The 21,740-nt window shown below is 37.2% G+C and overlaps 1 protein-coding gene across 3 annotated transcripts in view; it reads left to right on the plus strand.

The window, feature by feature from the left end:
• The first annotated feature begins 3,146 nt into the window (after positions 1-3,146).
• Positions 3,147-21,740, plus strand: part of FBXO9 (F-box protein 9) — a 29,944-nt gene continuing 11,350 nt past the window's right edge. For 2 of the 3 annotated variants that reach the window (XR_462580.2, XM_056818402.1), the window contains exons 1-5: positions 3,198-3,768; positions 9,014-9,100; positions 10,009-10,164; positions 11,610-11,667; positions 19,845-19,944. Coding sequence is in view for 2 of the 3 variants with exons in the window: in XM_056818402.1 (XP_056674380.1) it covers positions 3,766-3,768; positions 9,014-9,100; positions 10,009-10,164; positions 11,610-11,667; positions 19,845-19,944 (404 nt within the window). In the remaining variant the exon portion in view is untranslated. Of the gene's footprint in view, positions 3,769-9,013; positions 9,101-10,008; positions 10,165-11,609; positions 11,668-19,844; positions 19,945-21,740 lie in introns of all 3 variants that reach the window. The other variant, XM_007484094.2, reaches the window with a different exon arrangement.

Here is a 21,740-nt window from a genome sequence, read left to right on the forward strand (position 1 = left end):
AGTGGGATATTTTCAGGGAAACCTGGAAAATTTTCTATAAACTGATGCCTGTGAAAGTGAGCAGAACAAAGAAAACTATATATCACAACAACATTATAAAAATAACTGACTTTTTAAAAATATGACTGATATGGGAATTCATTTTGACTATGCATATTTATTGCAAGAGTTTTATTTTCTTTTTTTCTGAGTTGAAGAGGAAGTAGTAAAAATTCAAAATAAAATACAATAGTAACAAAAAAGGCTACTGCAATAGCTCAGAAAAGAGGTAATGAATGAGAGCCTGCACTGGGGTGGTGGCAGAGATGTCAAACTTGTGGTCTACAGGTTGAATCTGACAGAACCAGATTAAAATGTAATTAGGAAATATTTGACAAAATATATAATAAATACAACATAAAAATGTTAATTTGTTTTTCTAAGTCAACATTCAGAAGTCCACAGGTAGCCAGTTCTATTTGTCTTTGTTACCACTAGTATAAAGAAAAGGACAGATGCAAGAAATGACATGTAGAAAGTAGAAATGACAAGCTTTAGCAACTTGTTGAATGTGAGGGTTAAATGAGAGAAGCTGAGGATGATATGAATATTGTGAACTGAATGACTAAAAGAATAGAAGTGTCTGACAGAAATAAAGAAGTTCGGAAGGGGTAGGTTTTGAGTAAAAGATTATTCTGTTTTATGTGTTGAGTTTGAGATGCTTATAGGACATCCATTTTGAAATGTTCCAAAGGTTGTTTGAAATGTGAACTGAGGGCAGGAGACATTATAGTTGACTATTTAGATATATTAGCAGTCATCTGCATAGAGAAGATGGTTAGACACATAAGAGCTAATGAGGTTATCAAGCAAGTGGAGAAAGAGAATAGAAGGGAACTAAGGTTAGAGAACTGGAACATCTACTGTCAGAGAGCATTAGAAGGAAAAAAAAATTAGAAAGGAAGATAACTTAAGAGGGAGCTCAAAGAGGACACAGTATCAGGGAGAAGTTGATTTGCAGTGTCAGATGTTGCAGAGAGATTAAGAGTGAAGACTGAAAGTGGTTAGGCTTGTTAATGAAGAAAATACTGGTTATTTTGGAGACAATAGTTTCAGTTGAATGATTGATTGGGTAGTCAGATTGTAGATCCTTGGGGAAAGGAAGAGGAGAAGTGAAAGTTACCAAGTGAAACTTTTTTTTTTTTAAGGAGTTTGGCTTTGAAAGGAAAAGCAAGGGAATGTATTAGGGATCAATGATTTCTTAAAGAGAATTAAATATTTCAGGTCTACTTTGAGGAATAGTTTGAGGTTTCTGTTGAAGATTTATTCTAAAATAGATTCATAAAATTATAGATTTGAATTAAAAAAGTCAAATCTAGTCAATTTTACAGAGGAGGAAACTGAGGCTGAGGTTCATGTATGAACCATGAGTCATATAGGCTTTAGGAGTTAGGTTATTAACATTGGAGTCTGACAAATTAATTGGTTTCTTACATGGTTGTTGTGGTGAAAAACTTAAAAGTTTACAGAGTTTAAATATTATTTTGATTTTCATGTCCAAATACTTAAGAATCAGGAAGAACTATGTTAAAATTTCACTGCTGCTGCTTTTTAGTTGTGTGTCTTGAGGCAAGTGACGACTTTTTTGGGTCTTAATCCTATCATCTGGAAAATTGGAATAATATCTGTAATTTCCACTTTTCAGTGGTTTCAAAGCTCAGACACAACATTTTGAACAATTTAAAACACTGCAAAACTCAAGACTCCATCCATCAAAATAAGTAATGGTTAAATAGAAAATACATAAGATGGCAATAGATTTGCTCAAGATCACAAAGCTACTAATTGTCAGGCTGGATCAGAATTGCATATATTCATATAATCTGTATGGCTTGTAAAGGTCTTTCCATGTATTATATCATTTGATCCTCACATCAGGCATATGAGGTGGGTCCTATTATTATCCCCATTTTACAGATGAAGAAAATAAGACCAATGAAAAGAAGGGTCCAATGTATCCATGGAAAGAAAATAAGATGGAATTTGAACCCAGGTCTTTTTCACTCCAGGCCCAGTAGTTTATCCACTATACCAGGCTGCCTCTAAAAGGCTACTATGTTATTAGTTGAAGATTTGGTTCATGCTTTGGTTCAAGTTTCTGCCTCATCTTGAGGATCATCACACAGTGAGCAGTCTATAAACAGTTTTCTTTGTCTACCTGCCTGAGTGCTAGACCCAGAGACTGCCACCTTCTACACAGAGTCTTTCCTAATCCCCCATATGATAGTGTCTTTACCTCACCAACCAAAATCGCCTTGTATCTGATTCATAGGTACCTATATGTGTATATGTTGTCTCCTTTATAGCTCCTTGAAAATAGGAATTGTTTTGTCTGTATTTCCAGCATATAGCACAGTGCCTAGCACATAGCAGGAAATGAAATGAGTTGGCTAAGTGTTTACCTGTCTAGATGCTGATTTCCATGAATTGCCTGCTTGCCTAGCTGATGCCAGATCTACAAACTTTCTGCCTGATGCAGACTGACTGCCATACCACCTGTCTGACCTCTGGACTCATTCATTGCCTGTCTGTGTCGTTGCTGAACTCAGACCCCGAAGGCTGGACACACCTACTTTCTGCCTGCCTCAGAGCTGGACTCAGTACCTACCTGTGTGCTGGGGACTTACTCCTAGCCTGCCTGTGTGTGTCCAGGGCACATTGCTTACCTGCCTGCTTTCCTTCCTTCCTTCCTTCCTTCCTCCTTTCCTTCCTTCCTTCCTTCCTTCTATCTTCCTTCCTTCCTTCCTTCCTTCCTTCCTTCCTTCCTTCCTTCCTTCCTTCCTTCCTTCCTTCCTTCCTTCCTTCCTTCCTTCCTTCCTTCCTTCCTTCCTCCCTCCCTTCCTTCCTTCCTCCCTTCCTCCCTAAGTATTGGACTCACTGCCTCCCTGGGTGCAGGGCACACTGACTCCCAGACTACTTGAGTCCTGGACTCACCTGCTTCCCTATGTGCTGGATACACTGGCTACCCGACTGCCCGAGTGCTGGGCGGACTGCCACCTTGCCAGCCTGCCTACCTGCCTGCCTGCCTGCATACAGGACGCACCGCCTCCCTTCCTGCCTACTGAAGAGCTGGGTATACCATCTCCCAGCTTGCCTAAGTGCTGAGCGCACGGACGCGCTCTGGCTGCCAGGGACGCACTGCTGGACGTCCGTGGGCCCTGGTTGGTTACTTCCGCCTGCACCTGTTCCTGCTGCGGCCCCTAAAAAGTCGACCTCGGCTGCCGCCCCGCGGGGGTCGAGCGAGAGGGAGGGGAAGCGCTCGGGCCGCCGCACTGGGCATGCTCAGACAGCCCGGCGCAGTTTTCGGCGGCTGTGTAGGAAGCTCGGGAGCTGAGCTGTGACCGTGAGTGGGCCCTCCTGACAGACGCCACACCGCCCCGGGTAGGCCCCACAGCACCTTGGCTGGCCGTGGGCGTCCCCCCAGCCAGGCCCCGCCGCCCGTCCGTCCGCCCGCGCCGCCCCCGGCCCGCCCCTGCTCGGCCCGGCCGCGCTCTGGCGCCCTGCTCCGGAAAGATGGCTGCCGTCCGCCGGGCCCGCAGTCATTGCCGCTGCCTGGTGCGCTTCTCCGACCGAGAACTCTGCTAAGCCAGGCGGGCCAGAGGAAAAAGAAGAGACCGAGCCGCGACACCGCGCCCCTGGAAGGGAGAGGGACGGGGCCCGCCCGACGCGGGGAGCCAGCCCCCAGCTGCCCACCCCGCGGCCACCGCAGCCGCAGCCGCAGCCAGCATGGTAATGGGGCCCGAGCGCGGCGGGGAGCCGAGGGGGCGGGGAGAACCGCTGCGGGGGAGGGGGTGTGCAGAGGGACCTCCTCCCTTCCCCCCACCTTGGGACTGGCGGGAGGGGGCAGGTGGGTAAGGGGGACCCAGCTCCCAGCCCAGCGTCTGGCGGGTTGTAGGAGCTTACTCTAAGCACGTAGACTTGATGGGAATGGGGAAAATGGGCAGGGCTGGCTCCTTCCCACCCATTCCTAGTCTAGTAATCCACGAGCATTCTAGGAAGGAAGGAAACAAACATCTAGTAAGCGCCTACTATGTGCCGAGCTCTGTGCTAAGCTTAACTTTACAAATAACAACTCATTTATTCCTCAGAAACATCCTTGAGAGGTAGGCGCTGCTGTTACCCTTATTTTACAGATGGAGAAACTGAGGCATGTAGATTAAATTAATTTGCCCAGGGTCACACAGCTAGCCAGTAAGGGCCTTAAACTATATCTGCATCAGGACTTGAATTGTTGCTCTAGCCCTCCCGTCTCACCACCCTGGACCTGTGGCTTCCCGTCGACCTCTCCCACCACTCTCCGGGGTGTACCTAGTTATATCTGTCCTGAAATTCAGAGGCTGCAGTTTTTGTTGGAGGAGCATTCAGCCTCCCTCCCTACCGCCAACATGACAAGTTAGTAATTACCTAATGAAAGTAAGGCCGTGGGAAAATCTTAGAAACTTCAGAGATTATCTAGCATTTGTTACTTTGATCTTTTCTTGGAAACCGAATTGAATCTTTAGTTGCCTCTAGCTCCTGGACATAATCTTTTACCTTTTTTGGAGGTGGGAATTTCAGAGAGCCAGCAGCTCCCTGCGGGCAGGGCGGGAAGCCCTAGAAGAGCTGAAGCCCTTGTTGGGAAGACTTTGGGAAGGCTGTTCTTGTAGATAACCTATCTTGTTTAGTTTTGTGGGAAGGCTTATGTGCAAGAGAAGCCAGGCTGGTGGCATGGGCTGTGACCTTCCAAGTGAACCGCTTTGTAACTAGACTTAGAGTTTTGACAGCCGGGATGGTGCCTGTTGCAACAGCTGTTGAATGCTGGAACATGGAGTTTCCTATCTATGCAGTCAGCTTTCATAGAACCCATAGGATTCAGAGCTGAAAGGGAGCCTGGAGATCATCCAGATCAGGTGTTCTTAACTTTTTATGTCATGCGCCCCTTTGGCAGTGTGGTGAAATTTATGGATTCCCTTCTCAGAATAATGATTTCAAATGAATAAAACAAAATGCATAGAAAATAATAAAAAATACAGAGAAAACCAAATTATATCGAAGTAATTACTGAAATTTAAAAAAAAACAAACAAACAAGTTCTCTGACTAGTTTAAGAACTCCTGATCTAGACCAATCCCCTTATTTTATAGATGAGGAAATTTAGGGCTAGACATAGTGAAGTGTATCTCTTTGGTAATGTAAGTAGATACATTTATGTTTTAAATTTAAAGTTTTAGTAACCAAGGAATGGTTTCAAACTGAGTGATTCTATTGCTGGTTAGTTGTTCTTACCAACTTTGACTCTTCTATTCTAATAGTGCAAGGAAAAATTCTGACTTGCTATAAATGATTAAAGAGCTCTACCATTCTGTACATGTAAATGATTCTTGTGCTTCCCCCCCTACACACACACACATTATTTACAATTATTAAAGTTAATTTGGGCACAGTGGGGAAAATATTAGATTACCATGTTTTCAAGGTAGAATGAATACCTTCCCCGAGTCTGTCTTTTAGGGAATGCTGTTGAGAGAATACATGTATTGAAAGGAAAGACAATATGAAAGTTAAGTCAGCCCTGCCACAAGATATCATAACAAGTCTTTGGGCTCCTTGAGTTTACCAGCCCTGTGTTGCAGCTACCATTTATACTTCATTTGGGGGTTGGATGAAAGAATATGAAAAAGAATGAAAGATGGAAGAATTTGATTAGGGAGGATAGATGGCTATTAGAACTTCTACTGATTTAATTAAGGTACTGGTGGTATAAAAATATTTTTTCAAGAATCATGTTTGTATACCCTTCTTGGCCTTAATTTGAATGTCTTAAATGAAGTTGGGTTCTAGTGACTAATGAAAACTTGCTAGTTTTTCTTTTTCTCCCTACCTCACACTTAATCTTTTTTTTTTCTTTGAAAACTGAAAAATTAAACTTGCTTCTAAATTTGGAACTTAATTCCTAGGACCAAGACATATTTGTTGAGCCCTAATTTTTTTTACACTCCATAACAATTTATTAGTCCCATTCCCTTCCTCATAATTATTTTTCTGAAAATTCCTTCAAGTTTTAGCCCAAGACTTAAACATTGACTGTTAGTGAAAGGCTAGGAGAAGTCTGGCCACTGAAGATAAGAAAGAAAGTGAGAAGTGTATAAATATTTATTTGTAAAATCTCGAAGTAGGTAGAGAATACTGCATTTTACAAAAAAAAGTAGCAAAAAAAGTCTCATGTAAAAATATTTTCTTTGCATTTTATAAGTTATAAAGAAATTCAAATACAGCTAAAATGTGTCATCAGAAACTTACTGTCTTCAAAATATTACATGAAATAAACTTCAGTTTTGTATTTGTTCCTGGTAATCATAAAAGAGATACAAGGCAGTTTCCTTGGTTGCCACAGTTTTTATGTGACTGACCACATTCAGTGTTGAGCAAATTCCTTTTCCACTTCTATAGTAACAACAACTTAATTTGTGTGTAATCTCATAAATTCTCATTTTATTACCAGTTGTAGAAGAAAAGTCAGGGAGAGAATCCTTATCTGTTGTGAAAATAGACTTATTTGGGCTCTATTAAAACAACATAAATAATTATTCTTTTTTAAATTTGTCTTGATGATAGCAGTCAGGTTGTACTCTACATTAAACAAATCTAATATATGAAAACCTGGATTGAAAAGTAAAATAAATGGTGGTTAATATTAACTAATAGTCCCTTTACAAAATAATTTACTATAGTACCATTAATGAATGAGTTTAGCTGAAACATTTAAAAATTAATCTAATTAGTAGAAATTAGAATCACATATTTTAAGGAATATGCTCCTGTGGAAAACAAGGGCTCTGGGTAATCATTTATTTAGTGATTTACAATTTTATAAGGTACTTTATTATAACAATTTCAAGTCACAGGCAATTAAAATATTTTGCATTTGTAGAAACTTAATGCTTAGAGACATTATGACTTGCTCATGGGCAAATAGCTAATAAGATTCTGCACTAAGATATGAACCCAAGTGTCCTTACTCACAAGTTTTTCAGTTTTTCAACTATGTCACATTGCTATATATTTGAATGAAATATTCTAACTTCTTATCTCTCCAACCAAAGTTAATCAAATAAAACAATACCTTACTTAATGAACCTAGTTGATTAGAAACAGCCTTTTTTTTTTTAAATCTACTGAGAATAAAACTGACATACTGACAGAAATTTAGCCTTTTTTTTTTTTTGAGTCTTGTTTCTACCTCAGATGGACTCAAAACCTTGTTTTGTGGTTCCTTGCTATTGTACTTGTAGAATACACTTTAAAGTACTCCCTGCTAGGAGATTACTGCATTAATGAGCCAAATAAAACAAAGCAAGTAAAGATATTTTATTTCATTTTTCCATTTGATCCAGTGACCAAGAGACAATGTTTTGCTTTTTTTTTCTTTCCTTCTTTTAAAAACTTGTTACATGGGATGACTTTTCTGTTTAGGGGAAGGAAAAGGAATGTATTTGGAAATTAAAATTATGTAAAAACAAGCTATTTCAAAATAGGAAAAGTTGGCAGTTCACAGCAGTATGGAGAATAGGTTTCCCATTTCACTGTCAGTTGGCATTCTTTGGGTGAAGATAAATTTCCTTTTTTATGCAAAACTTTAGCTGAAAAAGGAGTTTAAAAAGTTACAAAATCAGATTACAAACAAGTACAATGTAACATTTACCTTTCAAAGGGCCTTAGAGTAACAGTTTCCATGTAGGAAATACCTTGACCACTCCTGATCCCTATATATCAATTCAGTTGGGAAGACACATGAGAAAGGTAAAAGTCAGAATAGTACTTGTTAGCATCATGATGAAAAGTGTGGTAGTGGAAGTGGTAGAAACCATGGCTGAAAATGAGGTCTCAGAATTAACAGTCATGCAGTAATACTCAGGTTCCTTATTCCTTTTGAAAACAATCTAATAGTTAACAAGTATTTATTTAATTAAAAAAAAACAAAAACAAAAAAAAAACCTTGGGGATATCTGGGTGACTAAGTAGATGGAGAGCCAGGCCCAGAGATGGGAGGTCCCGGGTTCAAATGAGGTCTCAGATACTTCCCAGCTGTGTGACCCTGGGCAAGTCACTTACCCCCTATTGCCTAGCCCTTACTGCTCTTCTCTCTTGGAACCAAAACACAGTATTGGTTTTAAAAAATTCACAGAAAGTTAAAAAAAACCCTCACCTTCCTTCTTAAAATAAATACTATATATTGGTTCCAAGGCAGAAGACCCAGGACCTCCCATTTCTGGGCCTGGCTCCATCCACTGAGCCACCCAGCTGCCTCCATTAATAAATATTTATTAAACCCTTTCTCTGGCAGGTACTGTGCATGGTGCTGGGGATACAAAGATACAAAGTCTCTTAGTCACAGTCTTTAAGGACTTTACATTCTGTGAGGTTAAACAGCATATACATTTATAGGGACAGGGATAGAGTATGGATCTGTGATTTCATTTAGGATCATACAACAAGGTTACCTGGTAGAGGTACTGAAACTCAGTTCTTACCTTGGAGACCATGCTGGCTTGGTACTTATATAAGTATGTATTTGCAGACTAAATATAAGGTAATTAGGGCAGGTGGGAAGACGGCAGCAGCTGGTAAGATCAGGAGAAAGTAGAAAATAGTGATTGAGCTCAACTTTAGTTTCAGAATATTGCATATGTGGAATAGCAGGAAGGTCACTTTGACTGGTCCAAAGAATGTGAAAAGGAGAAATATAGAGCAGTTCTGGAAAGATAGTAATAATAATAGTTAACATTTGTGTAGAAATTTAAGATTTGCAAAGTGGTTTTACCAAGTTTATGTGAAAGTAGATTAGAACTGTTGCTGAAGACCTTTAAATGCTATAGGAGGTGGACAGATCATCATGTGTTGACTATATGAAAATGAATATAGGTTGTTATAGTTTTACAAATTTACAAACATGTTAAGGTCAGATTGTCCTTTGAATTGCCTGTTTTTGTCTCAGGCAGAAGCTGAAGAAGATGATTGTCGCTCTGATACCAAAAGAGCTGAAGATGATGAAAATGCAAGTCCTGCAGATGCAAACCTGCAGGTATGTTATTTATTCAGACTCTTTTCAGCAAAATTAATTTGAATATCAACTGTCACATGCAAGCACTCAGAAGTTACTAAAATGATTATGACAGTGCCTATCAAGGACTTTGTAATTCTATTACTGTGCCTTTTTATATAGCACATTTAATTGTTGTTTCATTGTTTTGGGAAGTAAAGAATTCTAGAATCTTGTAGTTGGAAGGGACTTTGAGATGGTCACCTCCAGTTACTTGATTTTACAGGTGACTTGTTTGAGATGTTCATAAATATTATAAGATGGCTGGTTATGAGTTCAAAATTCTGGTACTCATATTTGCAATGAGGTTTCCCTAATTTTTTTAATTGCAAATTTAAAAAATTGCTCTATAGTTTGTATTTTCTCCCCACCCCCACTCCCACCCCCGTGGAAGTAAAAGTCACTTGTGTAGCTTTGTGTATGCTAAAAAAACTTCAAATTAGAAAAAATATTGATCATCAAGAATTTTACTGGTGCTTCGGTGCCAGAGGGATGTTGACTATGATATATATGAGTATCAGAAGGTTTCCATTGAGTAGTCTATCTTCTATAAATGATTTTTATAAATCTAATTGCAATTTTGTCTTACTTGTAGCACAGTTTCTTCAGAGAACTACTCTTTTCTTTTGAGTCCTGACCTGTGTACTAATTTATATAGTTTTCTTTCAAGTTATTTGAAACTAAAAATTCTAAAGTGGATTTGTTATATATTTTATTGGTAAAATGCATTTAATAAATTGGCAGACTTAATCATTGCTTGCAGGTCTTGTAGTATTAGGGTTAAAAATAGACAGGTATTATATATAGTTTAAATTATAGTTTCAAAGTTGTTCTCACTTTTAAAAAAACCTAAAGTTATATTAATGATGAATTTAAACAATTTTTCTTAGGCACAACTCCAGATGTTCCGAGCTCAGTGGATGTTTGAACTTGCTCCTGGTGTAAGTTCCAGTGGTTTAGAAACTCGATCATCCAAGGGAACAAGAGGGCCTTTAGTGAAGGCCACAGATACCAAAGGAAAGCAAGAGCAGGCAAAAGAAGAAAAGGTAGGGGCTGTGGGTTTTCTTTGTTTCAAGATCCTGACAGTTCACACTGGTGATGGGGAATCAATATGTTTTTGTTTTTTTCTGAATTTGGGAGATGTTCATTTATACCTATGATGGTGAGCCTATGGCACATGTGCCAAAAGGGCACACAGAGTCCTCTCTGTGGGCATGCCTACAGTCCCCCAACTTAGAAAGCCAGAGGGACTTGGTGTGGAACTATTCCCCTTCCCATGTGCCTGAGGGCATTCATCACTCCCCTCATCCTTCCCCTCTTTCCAGCAACCAATGGGAGCCCTTCTTCCCTGTCCTGACTGGGGTAAGAAGTGGGATTGGAGAGGAGGGGCAGGCACAGTACTTGATTTGGGGGTGGGGCCCAGCACTCCCTCTCTATTACTGATCTAGACAAACCTGGACTCTCTTGGAGTAAATCTCTTTCTTCAGTCAAAGTGAATTGGAAAGATCTTGTTGACTAAAGTTTATCACTACTCTCAGTTTGTAATTTCTTCCATGTCAGATAAACTTTATAGCTAAATCTATAGATTAGCAGACCTTCCCAGACCAAATTGGAAGATACCAATATTGTATCCTTTGTTGAGCTCCTTCGATTTCCTATGGCTGTGGACTGAACTGCTTTTTATTTGCTCTTCATCTTTGAGTCTTATTTTTGGTATGAAAATGACCCTAGACTATTTCTTGTTCTTGACACAGTATAGGGTTTTCCAGAAGTCTCTGCATTCTTAAAGTTTTAAGGAATTCATGAAGATATCTGGGATACTTTGTATTAAGGTCCAATGAGCTAGTGAACTCAGGCACATTAAAATATCTGTTTGAAAGGAAAGAATTCATTTTCCAAATGTTAACTTGTTTTCTACAATTATTGCATTTTCTTTTTTCTGAGGAAGTCAAAAGATAAAGTAGAATAAGTTTAGGGTAATTTATCTTACTCTTTTGTTCTGTTATATCCCTATAAGAAAATTTTTGAAAACTTTCAGCTAGAAATTGGTTTGAGTTCTTTCAAATGAAGCAGCTAGGTATAGTGTAGGAGATAGAGCACAAGGCTGGAGTTAGGAAGGCCTGAATTTAAATCAGCCTCAGACATTTACTAGTTATATAACCCTGGTCATGGCACTTAATCACTGTCTACCTCTTTCCTCATCTCTTACATGGGGATAATAATAATAATAGTGCCTATGTCACAGTGTTGTAAGGATCAAATCAGATAATGTAAAATGCCTTAAAACATTAGTAGCTAAAAATATTAGCAGTTACTAGTATTATAAAGAAAGCAGACATGTCATTATCTTAGTTTTTTCCCATTTCTGTAAAGACTTTTATATATCTGCATAAATTTATCTTAATTATTTGTCAGTGCCACTCTGATAAAACTTACATCCCTGGCTTTGCAAGTATTTTTTTAGACATTAAGTCTTTAAATGTTTTTACAGGCTAGAGAACTCTTCCTGAAAGCAGTAGAAGAAGAACAAAATGGAGCTCTTTATGAAGGTAAAATTCCTATCCAGACTAATGCTGTCTAAATACATAAATATAACATTTCTCAGTAACAACTTTTTGTTGTTGGATGACATTTGCCATAAGAATAAATTGGATGAGAGACAAAGGGAACAGGATTTGGAGTCAGGAATACTTGGATTCAAATCTTGTGACTATGCATGAAGCAGTTTACCTCTCAGAGCCTTATGAAACTCTCTAGGACTCTATAAGCTACAGATAAATTAAGTTGCATTGAAGGAAGGAGTTAGTGAAATTTAGGGTCTAGAGCTTGCCTCCCTTTTATTCCTTATTATATTAAAAAAAACCACTTTTTGTCTGTATTTTTACTGATATTGTGGATAAAAGTGTTAGTTTCCAGAACAAATTAGTATCAGAACCAGAAAGTTTTGGAATCAATGAGGATTCAATGAGTCAGCAAGGGAGGCCCACAGAAGTGGGTTTCCCAAAGGAACAAAAGGACAAGGCTTATAAAGATCTCAGTTGGGCAGAAGGTAGATTGGGAATGGGGTATCTCCTGATTGGACCTGACTTGTTGCTGGGGCCTTAGGGATGGGACTGGGGACATGTCATAGGAATGTCTTTTCTTTGGGATAGCTATTTTTTCATAACTTTGCCTAAAAGATGGGGTAGTTCCCATTTTACTTCCTGGTTCAGCAGAAAGAGAGAGTTACAGGCAGCAAGGGATACACAAAATGGAGTTGCTTTAGTCTTCCCTCAATACATTTTGTTTTAACATCACTTTAATTTTCCAAATTCTTCATCTTTGCTCTCTTTGATACTCGGGAAACTATTACTTGTAACAAAGAATAGAAGGAAAAGAGTTCATCAAAACTAGCCAGTGCACAATCCAGTCTAACAGTAAATGAGTGTTCCACACTGTTGTTCCACACATTTGATCATTATCATTATATCGTATGTAGTTTGGTTTTGTACTTTCCATTTACATTGTTTTAGTCATTGTGTATGTTTTTCTAGCTTTGTTTTGAATTGATTCTCCATATTCTCCATATTCATTGTTTCTCACAGCTGTAAAAATTAAAATTAATAAACAACTTCAAATATTATATTTTATAAGATTTATTAATAGTCACTAGAAGTAAAGGAATAAAAAGGTAATTATTTAACAAAACAAAACCATGTGCCCAAGCTAAATCTACCTGCTCAAAAGTCCTGCTCTTCCAAAGCTACCAACAGGAAGTAGAGAGCTAGCCACGGAAGACCACCCAATTTGTCTCCTATCTATATCAACATGTAATGACAGGAAGTCAGTGGGCTCCTGGGAAATGTAGTTCAAAGGTACAAGATTTCCAATTACACACAGCAGAATAATCTGCATTTGTGTAACTCTTTAAATTTTCCATTTGATAGGCATGAACTTTGTTTCTAATTCTTTGGTACCATAAAAAGAATTGCTACAAATATTTTTAAGTATTTTGGTATATGATTGTTTTATTTTGTTGTTGTTTTGTCTCTGACTTCCTTAGGGCATATACCTAACAGTAGAATTTCTGAGTCAAGGGGTATATTGATTTTACCCTTCTTTGCATAATTCCTAATCCATTCCAGAATGGTTGGACCAATTCACAGCTCCAGCAATAGTATATTACTGGGCTGATCTTTCCATACCTCTTCCAACATTGACTATTCTTATCTTTTGACACCTTTTCCAGTTTGCTGGACTTGAGAAATTTTAGGCTTGTTTTGATTTGTATTTCTCTCAGACTCAGAGTACCCATTTATATAGTTGCATTTCTTCTGGAAATAATTTTTGTTCATATCCTTTGAGCATTTATCTATTGGGTAATAGAAAATTCTACTTCTTAATATGACTGTTTAAGGGTACATTTATTTTAAATAGATTTAAAAACCAGGCAGCAAATGTTGAAATGAGTAAGCTTCTTTGGGACTGGAAATACTATATTTTTGTGAGAGGTCTTATAGTGTAAAAGAGTAGTAGATCTATGTTTGAATCTTGGCTTAAAATTTTTTTTATAGACTTTAAGTAGTAAAGAACCTTAGGGAGCATCTAGTGCTGGGGTTCTTAACCTTTTTTGTGTCATAGATCCCTTTGATGCAGTCTGGTAAAGCCTATGGATCTTTTCTCAGAATAATCTATTGAAATGCATAAAATAAAACTCCTAGAATTACAAAAGAATATGGTCATTAAAATCACTAAGAAAATAAGTTCATTGACCCAACTTTAGGATGTCTTGAGAGGTTAAGTGACACAAATATGAAGTAGATAAAGTGGAATTTTTAAGGGTAAATTTAGGGTTGAGGCTGAATATAAATTTAGTTGGTTGTCAGGGATTTAATTTCTAAATCTCAATGAAGCACTCAAGTCAGAATGGAATTTTATGGTGACTTATTTACAATAGGAGGAAGAAATTAAGAATGAGAGAGATTAAAAAAAAAAGAATTTAAACTGCTCCAGCTCGGGCTGAGCCAGGCAGGAGTTCAAAGGCCTTGGCCAAAGGGGCCTCCCCAGAAAGCCAAGGGAAAGGGGAGTCAGTCTTATCACTTACCACGTGACCATCTCAAGGAAGCCATCTGAGGGGCTCCTCCAGGCTCAAGTTCCAGGGTCAACTGGCGCCCAGGCTCTCCCCCACAGGAAGTGATGCGAAATACAAAGGCAGTTCTCTACATCACTTCCCACATCTCACATGTGCCAGTGGTGGCTCAAGCTTGGCTTAGGACAGCTCAGGGGACAGTTGCTTCTGATTTGTCACTTGCTGGCACATGCCAGTGTGGTGTGAGTGCTAGACTAAGTAAAATGGAGAAAATCTAAAATTCACAGAATTTAAACTGAAATCCTTTAATTCCATATCTAATGAGTGCCAAATAATCACTACTATTTATCTCAGGTTATGAGGAAAGTGCTTTGTAAAATATAAAGCATCAAAAACTTTTGTTTCATTGTTATAAGTCTTTCTGAGGGTTCTTCACCATGCCTTTCATCATCTTTGCTTCTCAGCATCCTTATTTTCCTTCAAAGATCACTTTAGATGCTAATACCTCTCTCACAAAGCCTTTTTTTTGTTGTTGATGTTTTAGCTTTGTATTTTTAGCTTTGCACCTGGTAGGTGCTTCATAAATATTTGTTGGATTTTAATATAATTCTCATTGATAGTGCAAAAGGCATCAGGGTGTTTGAGATAGTTTTGACTTCTTAAGTCAAGATGACCCATGGTTCAAGTTTCATCTCTAACATTTTCTGACCATGTGACTGGGCAAGTCCTTTTGCAGGACCCCAGGCAGTTCTGAGACTACAAGTTGCAGAAAAGGTATTTGCTTCAGTAAAGGAAGTTTAGAATTGGGAGCTCTCCATACCAATCATGCACTTCATTTGAAAAAGAAATTGGTCAATAAATATTGATTGAATTTAGATCCTAAATGATAGTGGGGTGATGATATGCCAATGATACACTGAATGTGAAAAAGAGTTGTGCTTATTGTGCATGATAGTGATTCAGTGTGCATTCCTTCATTTTTAAAGAATCAAACCCATAGTTCATTTTTGCAATAAAATATTAATTAAGAATTCCAAGGTAATGACTTTAAAACATAGCCACAATGTCTAAGGAATTATAATGGTTATATAAGACCCAGGATCATTCCTTAATAGGTGTGTCCAAGATACATTTTCAAAAGAAGTGAAATCTATGAATGGCTAGATAAAAAGCTGTCTCTAAATCCCTGAGCACAGTAGACAAGTTTTAAAAACTGGGGTTTCACTCACAGCTATAATATGGCAGTCTTTTGAAAAAAAAATTAAGCAGTTGGGATTAGAGGGACTGTAAAAAGACATTAGTATATTGTTGGTGAAATTGTGAATTCATTTGCCTGTTCTGGAAAATAAGTTGGAATTATATGAAAATGTGTCTTAAGCCATTTGTACCTTTGAGTTATCACTATTAGACAGTTATATTAAGGTCTTTGTGCCAGGTATTGTGCTAAGAGTTAAAGATAAAAAAAAAGGCACAACATAATCCATTCCTTCAAGGAACTCAGATTCTAATGGAAGAGATAACAGGTAAAAACTATGTATTTACAAGATAGATACAGTAAAACCAGAGGTCAGAACAAAGGCACTACCAGTAGTGGAGACCTGAAAGGGCTACTTGGATAAGATGGGATTTGACAGTCTAAAAGGAAGCCAGGAAAACCAAGAGGCAAAGGTGAGGAGGTAACTAACATTCCAGGCATTGGGATCTGTTGGTAAAAAGATACAGTTAGGAGTGTTGATATTCATAGAGGGGAATAAAGTGTAAAAAGTTTGGAAAGGTAGGAAGGGATCAGGTTATGAAAAGCTTTAAAAGCCAAATTTAGGTTTTTCTATTTGATCCTGGAGGTAATTTAAGGGAGCCACTGGAGTTTATAGAGTGAAGTAGAAAGGGATTGACATGGTCAGGACTAAGCTTTAGGAAGATTGCTTAGGTAGCTGAGAGGAAGAACTAGAGTGGGAAGAGATTTGAGTTAGAAAGTCCAACCAGGAGGCCCTTGCAGTAGACCAACTTATGGTAAAGAGAGCTTGCCCCAGGGTGGTGGTTGTATGAGTGGAAAGGAAACATGAGAATGTTATTGTGAACATAGAAGTGATAAGTCTTGGCCACAGATGGATGGGATGTACAAGTGAGGATTGAAGGATGACACCACAGTTGCAAGCAAAATTCCCGATATAATGACCTCATCTGGCAAGAGATAACAATCTGCCGTAGTCATCATCCTCCTCCTATGTGTCAGAATCTGTTCCCTAGGACCATCAGTCATTTCCTATTTATTCAGAGCTCATCTTTCTTTTTATGACTTTTGCATTTACTCTGTTGCAATCATTAATATTGTGTTCTTTTAGTTTTCTTTATTTTCACTCTGCACGGGAAGATTTCTTTCTGTGTTTCTCTGAATTCCATTCCTTTCTCATGCTATCGTTTTTTCATCTGTTGAATACTCATATTATTTAATTCTTTGCTATCAAAAATGCTGATGTGAAATATGCAACCTGAGAGTTATTTTAATTTGTATTACTCTCACTTTTGATAACCCAGATTGTATTTATATATAACCATTCATAGTTTACAATTCTTTTGAAAACTGGTCATATGCTTTCAGAGAACTGTGAACAAAGAGGCTGTGCTTACAGAGTGGCAGAACACACTAGTTCATAAATGTATTGGAACATTGTTAGGCTGTAAGAATTGATGAATTTTAGGAATTCAGAAAATTTGGAAGGATTTGCATGAACCAGTGTAGAAAGAAATTAATAGAATCATAAAGAACAATATATAAAATGACTACAATAATTGAAATCAAAAGAACATTAAAAGGAAGACATTCTGAGTAACTATAATAACCAGTCTTGGACCTAGAGAAGGGACAGTGAGAAACAGATGATTGGTAATAGATGGACTTTATTAGACTTGGGTTTGAACCCTGTCTCAGAAACTTGGTATCCAAAGGGGTCCTGTGCAGTTCACTTAACATATTTGAGCCTCAGTTTCTTCAACTTAAAATGATGTAGATGAACTTGATGGCATCTAAATTCTCTTCCAGTTCTAAATCTGTGATCTTTAGTAGTTGTGTGACCCTAGGTAAATGTCATTGTAACCTCTCTCAGTCTCAGTTTCCTCATATATAAAATAAAGGGTTGGATTCGATGGCCTCTCCAGGGTTTCTTCCAGCAATTCTTTGATTTTTCTCCTTATGACAGAGAGGTGGGAGATTAAAAGGGCAGAATGTTGCATTTATTGGTAGATTTTTTTCATTGTCCTAGTTGTGGAAGAAAAACAATCAATACATTTTGTTTTTTAAAAATAAATTTTAACAATCTCTTGTTTTTCTATCACCAGAATTTTTCCTAATGTTCCTTCTCCTTTCCCTTCAAAAGAGTCATTCCATATTACAAATAATATTTTTTACAGTGGAAAAAAAAAGAAAAAAGAGGGGGAAGTCAGTAAAACTAATTTATACTTTGAAAAAGTCCAAAAATATATGCATTTTACCAAACTCATGTATTTCTGAAAAGACATGGCCTGGGAGCAGGGATTTTGTGAGTATCAAATGAGATAGTTTATGTTGAACACTTTACAAACCTCAATGCTATAAAAATACCAGTTATCATTGCTATTGTTATTAATTTATTAATTATTAAGTCACCAAGCTTCCAATCTGCTGATGACTTCATTCCTTGAGTATTCTACTACACTTCTATTGAACTCAAGCAATTTTTATATAGTGCAATATAGGGATTCCACAGCGATTTTTTTGCTAGATAGTTTTCTTCGTTCAAAAGGAGTGTTAAGTTCTAATGTTGAACAAATTCAAAAGTTTAACAACCTGCCTGTGGGATAAGGTAGCATATCATGCATGTACACTTTTTTTTTCAAACCTTGCCCTTCTATCTTAGAATTATGCTGTCTATTGGTTCCAAGACAGAAGGAATGGTAAGGGCTAGGCAATGACTTGCCCAGGGTCACACAGCTAGGAAGTGTCAGGCCATATTTGACCAGAAATCACACCCAGCCCAGTCTCTAGATCTGGCTCTTAATCCAGGGAGCCACCTAGCTAGCCCCTACTTTTAAATTTAATCTGTATTTATTAGCATTTCTTAAATCTAGACAATCAGTACAGTAAATCAAACCCAAATTTGTAACATTTTGATTCCTGAAGTATAAATAAATGCTCATGCTGAAAATTTAATGAGCCTCTAGCACACTCACTGATTGGGAGTGTTTTTTGACATTTGAAAAGGTTTAGATGAGTAGGAAGAACATTCCAGGTATAGGGGACAATTGGTGAAAATGTTTGGAGTTGGAAACGGAGTGGCTCATTTGAGGAACAGCAAGGAGGACAATATCTCTGGGTCCTAAGAATATATGGTTGGGTTAGAGTGTAAGAAGACTGGAAAGAGACAAGGGGAATAAGTTATGAAGGGCTTTGACAGCCAGATAAGGATTTTGTATTTGATCCTGGAGGTGATAGGTAGCCATTGGAGTTTATTGAGTAGGGGTGAGATGGTTAAACTTGTACTTTAGGGAAATCACTTTGTCAACTGAATGAAAGATGGATTGGAGAGAGCCTAGAAGCAGACAGATCCACGAGCAGCCTGACTCAGTAGTCCAGGGGTGAGGTGAGGAAGACCTGACCAGGGTGGTAGCACATAGTAGAGGAGAAGAAAGAAGCAAAGAAGGGAGCTTATTCAAGAGATGTATAAGAAGGGAAATCAACAAGCTTTAGCAATGGTTTGGATATAGGGGTGAGAAATAGGGAGGAATTCAGGGGTATGATTTACCCTCACATCAATTTTTAAAAGGCGTGGAATAATTGGGAACAGAGAAAAAAGTAATAATAATTTTTAAAAGCCCTTCATGCTTCTAGTATTATCAGAAATGGGTCCATTAATTTAACTCCTTGCTTGTGATAGTAAGAAAAAGGACATTCTCCTTAGACAATTCTGATCTGGCATTAAGTGCTATCTCTCATGATTATTTTATTTTCTTTTTATTCTTTATATAGCTTGTTTGTACATAGTTGTCTATACCATTTCTCATTCATTAGATTTTGAACTCCTCAGGGCCAGAGACTGTCTTTTGTTTTTCTTTTTATCCACAGACTTGGTCCAGTGCCCAGCATAATAGGCACTTAATAAATGTTTATTGACTAAATAGAAATAATGACTGTTTCAAAGTTCCCAAAAAGGTTGAGGGGGAAAATACACAGGGGAAGTTAGTGAAAAGATAGATTTCAATTGATCAAATATTGGGGTGGAGTGGGGTGGGTATCTCCTGTGCACATATTCATTGTGCTGGGTGCATGTAGGGCCTGGGCACAAAATACACCTGGCTCTTGCTCCCAAAGATTTGTAGTCTAGTAAGCAGGAACAAAATACCATAAGTATTTTAATAAATATTGTTTTAAGTAAGTACTATAAGTTTAATATAAGTTCATGTAATTTACTAGTTTTAATAGGAAGAGAACATATATATTCACAGTTAGTGTTATATAATCTTAATTACTGTGAGCTATCAGTAAAAAAAAGTAAGTTATTCAGGATTGCTACATTCAGAAAAAAGTGACTTTTTGTGTGTTTAAAGAAAATTTATCAAACCACCATTAATTTGTAACAAACGGCAAGATGTGTTTAATTAATTTGATTTTATTTCTTCCTTAAGCTATCAAGTTTTATCGTAGGGCTATGCAGCTTGTACCTGATATAGAGTTCAAGATTACTTACAACCGATCTCCAGATGGTGATGGTGTTGGAAACAGCTAGTAAGTATATAATTAGATTTATTCTGTGGCATAAAAGCTGATAAAGTTAAGCATTTTTTTTGCCCAATTAACCTTTTAAATAATAACGGAATGATGTTTTGTAGTTTCAACCAAATTATGTTTAGAGCAATAACATTTTAGAAATACTTGAAGAATGGAAATTTGGGAGTATAACATTGAAATAAAAATTCTGCAAAATTTAACACAGTTCCTTTCACACATAGTAGGTCTTCAAACAAAAATTGTTTTCATTCTTAGTAAGTATTCCACTGTAACCCAAAGAGTCTTAGGTCTAGTTTCTAAAAGAAATTGATTCAAAGTTAAATAAAATCTTGCTTTAGGATGTCATCAAATCTCAAAGCATTATTATGTTGATTGTATGTGCTAAAGGACATTTTCTTTCAGATTGAAAAAGTTTATAAACAATAAGACTGAAATGTTATGAGGTTGGAGATTGTAATTGAAACTTAAATTTTACAAGGCCCTTTTTATTGGAATTAGAATAAGAGGAAAGAAACTTGCATGTGGGGGAAAAAAACCTACCAGGTTTAAAATGAGAAATAAATATCAAACTCTAGATTTATCAATGAGATATTTTCCTATTCGGCCATTATATTACTACTACTGAGTCAAGCATGGAATAATGAACTTAATTAAAAAGTACCTTCATTTGATGTGTTGGTAAATCTGTAAAGCAAACTAAAACAAACCTGGAAAATGAAGGGATCAGATTAGATGTATTTTGAGGTCCCTTTCAGTTCTAGAGCAATGATCTTGTGATCTTCAACTTCCTTTCCCCCCAGTTTGTAACTGAAGAAAAGGAAAGATCCTACCACTCAAGTCTGATCTTTTGAGATGTCACAAGCTCTTTATACTCTTCAGTAACCCTTTCCCATATAAATGCTTAGTTTCCAGAATCTATCAAGTTTTAGAAGAACTGTATTAAAAGGAATTCACATCATTTGATGTGTTTTATTTTGCTTAGAATGTTTTATCAGCAAATCAAACTTGCCCTCTTAACAGTATTGTGTATAGCAGTGGTATCAAGCTCAAATAGAAACTCTGGGGGCCACGTGGTGATTTAGAAGACCACAATTTACATTATATTTTTATTTATTTTGGTAAACATTTTCCAATTATATTTTAGTCTGGTTTCCCCAGTGAATTTGACACCTCTGATGTCAAATACACTCACAACCTATCTGAGATGTGAGTGGGGCTAGCTCTCCTACAGTAGCTTTTTTTAAAGTCTTATGTAGGGATATTTGCATCAGATTACTTGTTGAAAAGTAATATGTTAAGTATAGTAGAGAAATACTCTTTTCCTCCATTTCCCCTTTAAAATAAACCCTCAATGCTATAAAAAGTATTTAAAAATCTATCTCTTTTCTTAATGAGTTAGCAAGGTTTTTGTTTTTTCTTATAAAATTTTTCAGAAAATAGCACAAATTTGCTTAATGATTATATTTCATATTTATCTAGCACTTAAAGTTCATAAGGTGTTTTCATTACAACAGTCCTTTAAGATTGGTAGTGCAGTTTTTGTTATTTTAATTTTGTAGTTAAGGAAATGAATTCCTAAACTTAACTTACCTTCAAGTATTAATAGCTCTTCTTGGTTCTCTGATTCTTAATTTCTCCTGCACCTTTGGTTAAGTCTTTTTTTTAAATCAACATTACTACATAAGGGAAAGAAGGATAGAGTATTGAAAATTAATCTCTCTTTCACAGAACTCTGAACCACAAGGTTATTTGTACTAGTAGATGACTTAGAGGCCCCGCTTAAATTTTCCAGT

This window comes from Monodelphis domestica, chromosome 2 (assembly GCF_027887165.1).
Source record: "Monodelphis domestica isolate mMonDom1 chromosome 2, mMonDom1.pri, whole genome shotgun sequence".
NCBI lineage: Eukaryota > Metazoa > Chordata > Mammalia > Didelphimorphia > Didelphidae > Monodelphis > Monodelphis domestica.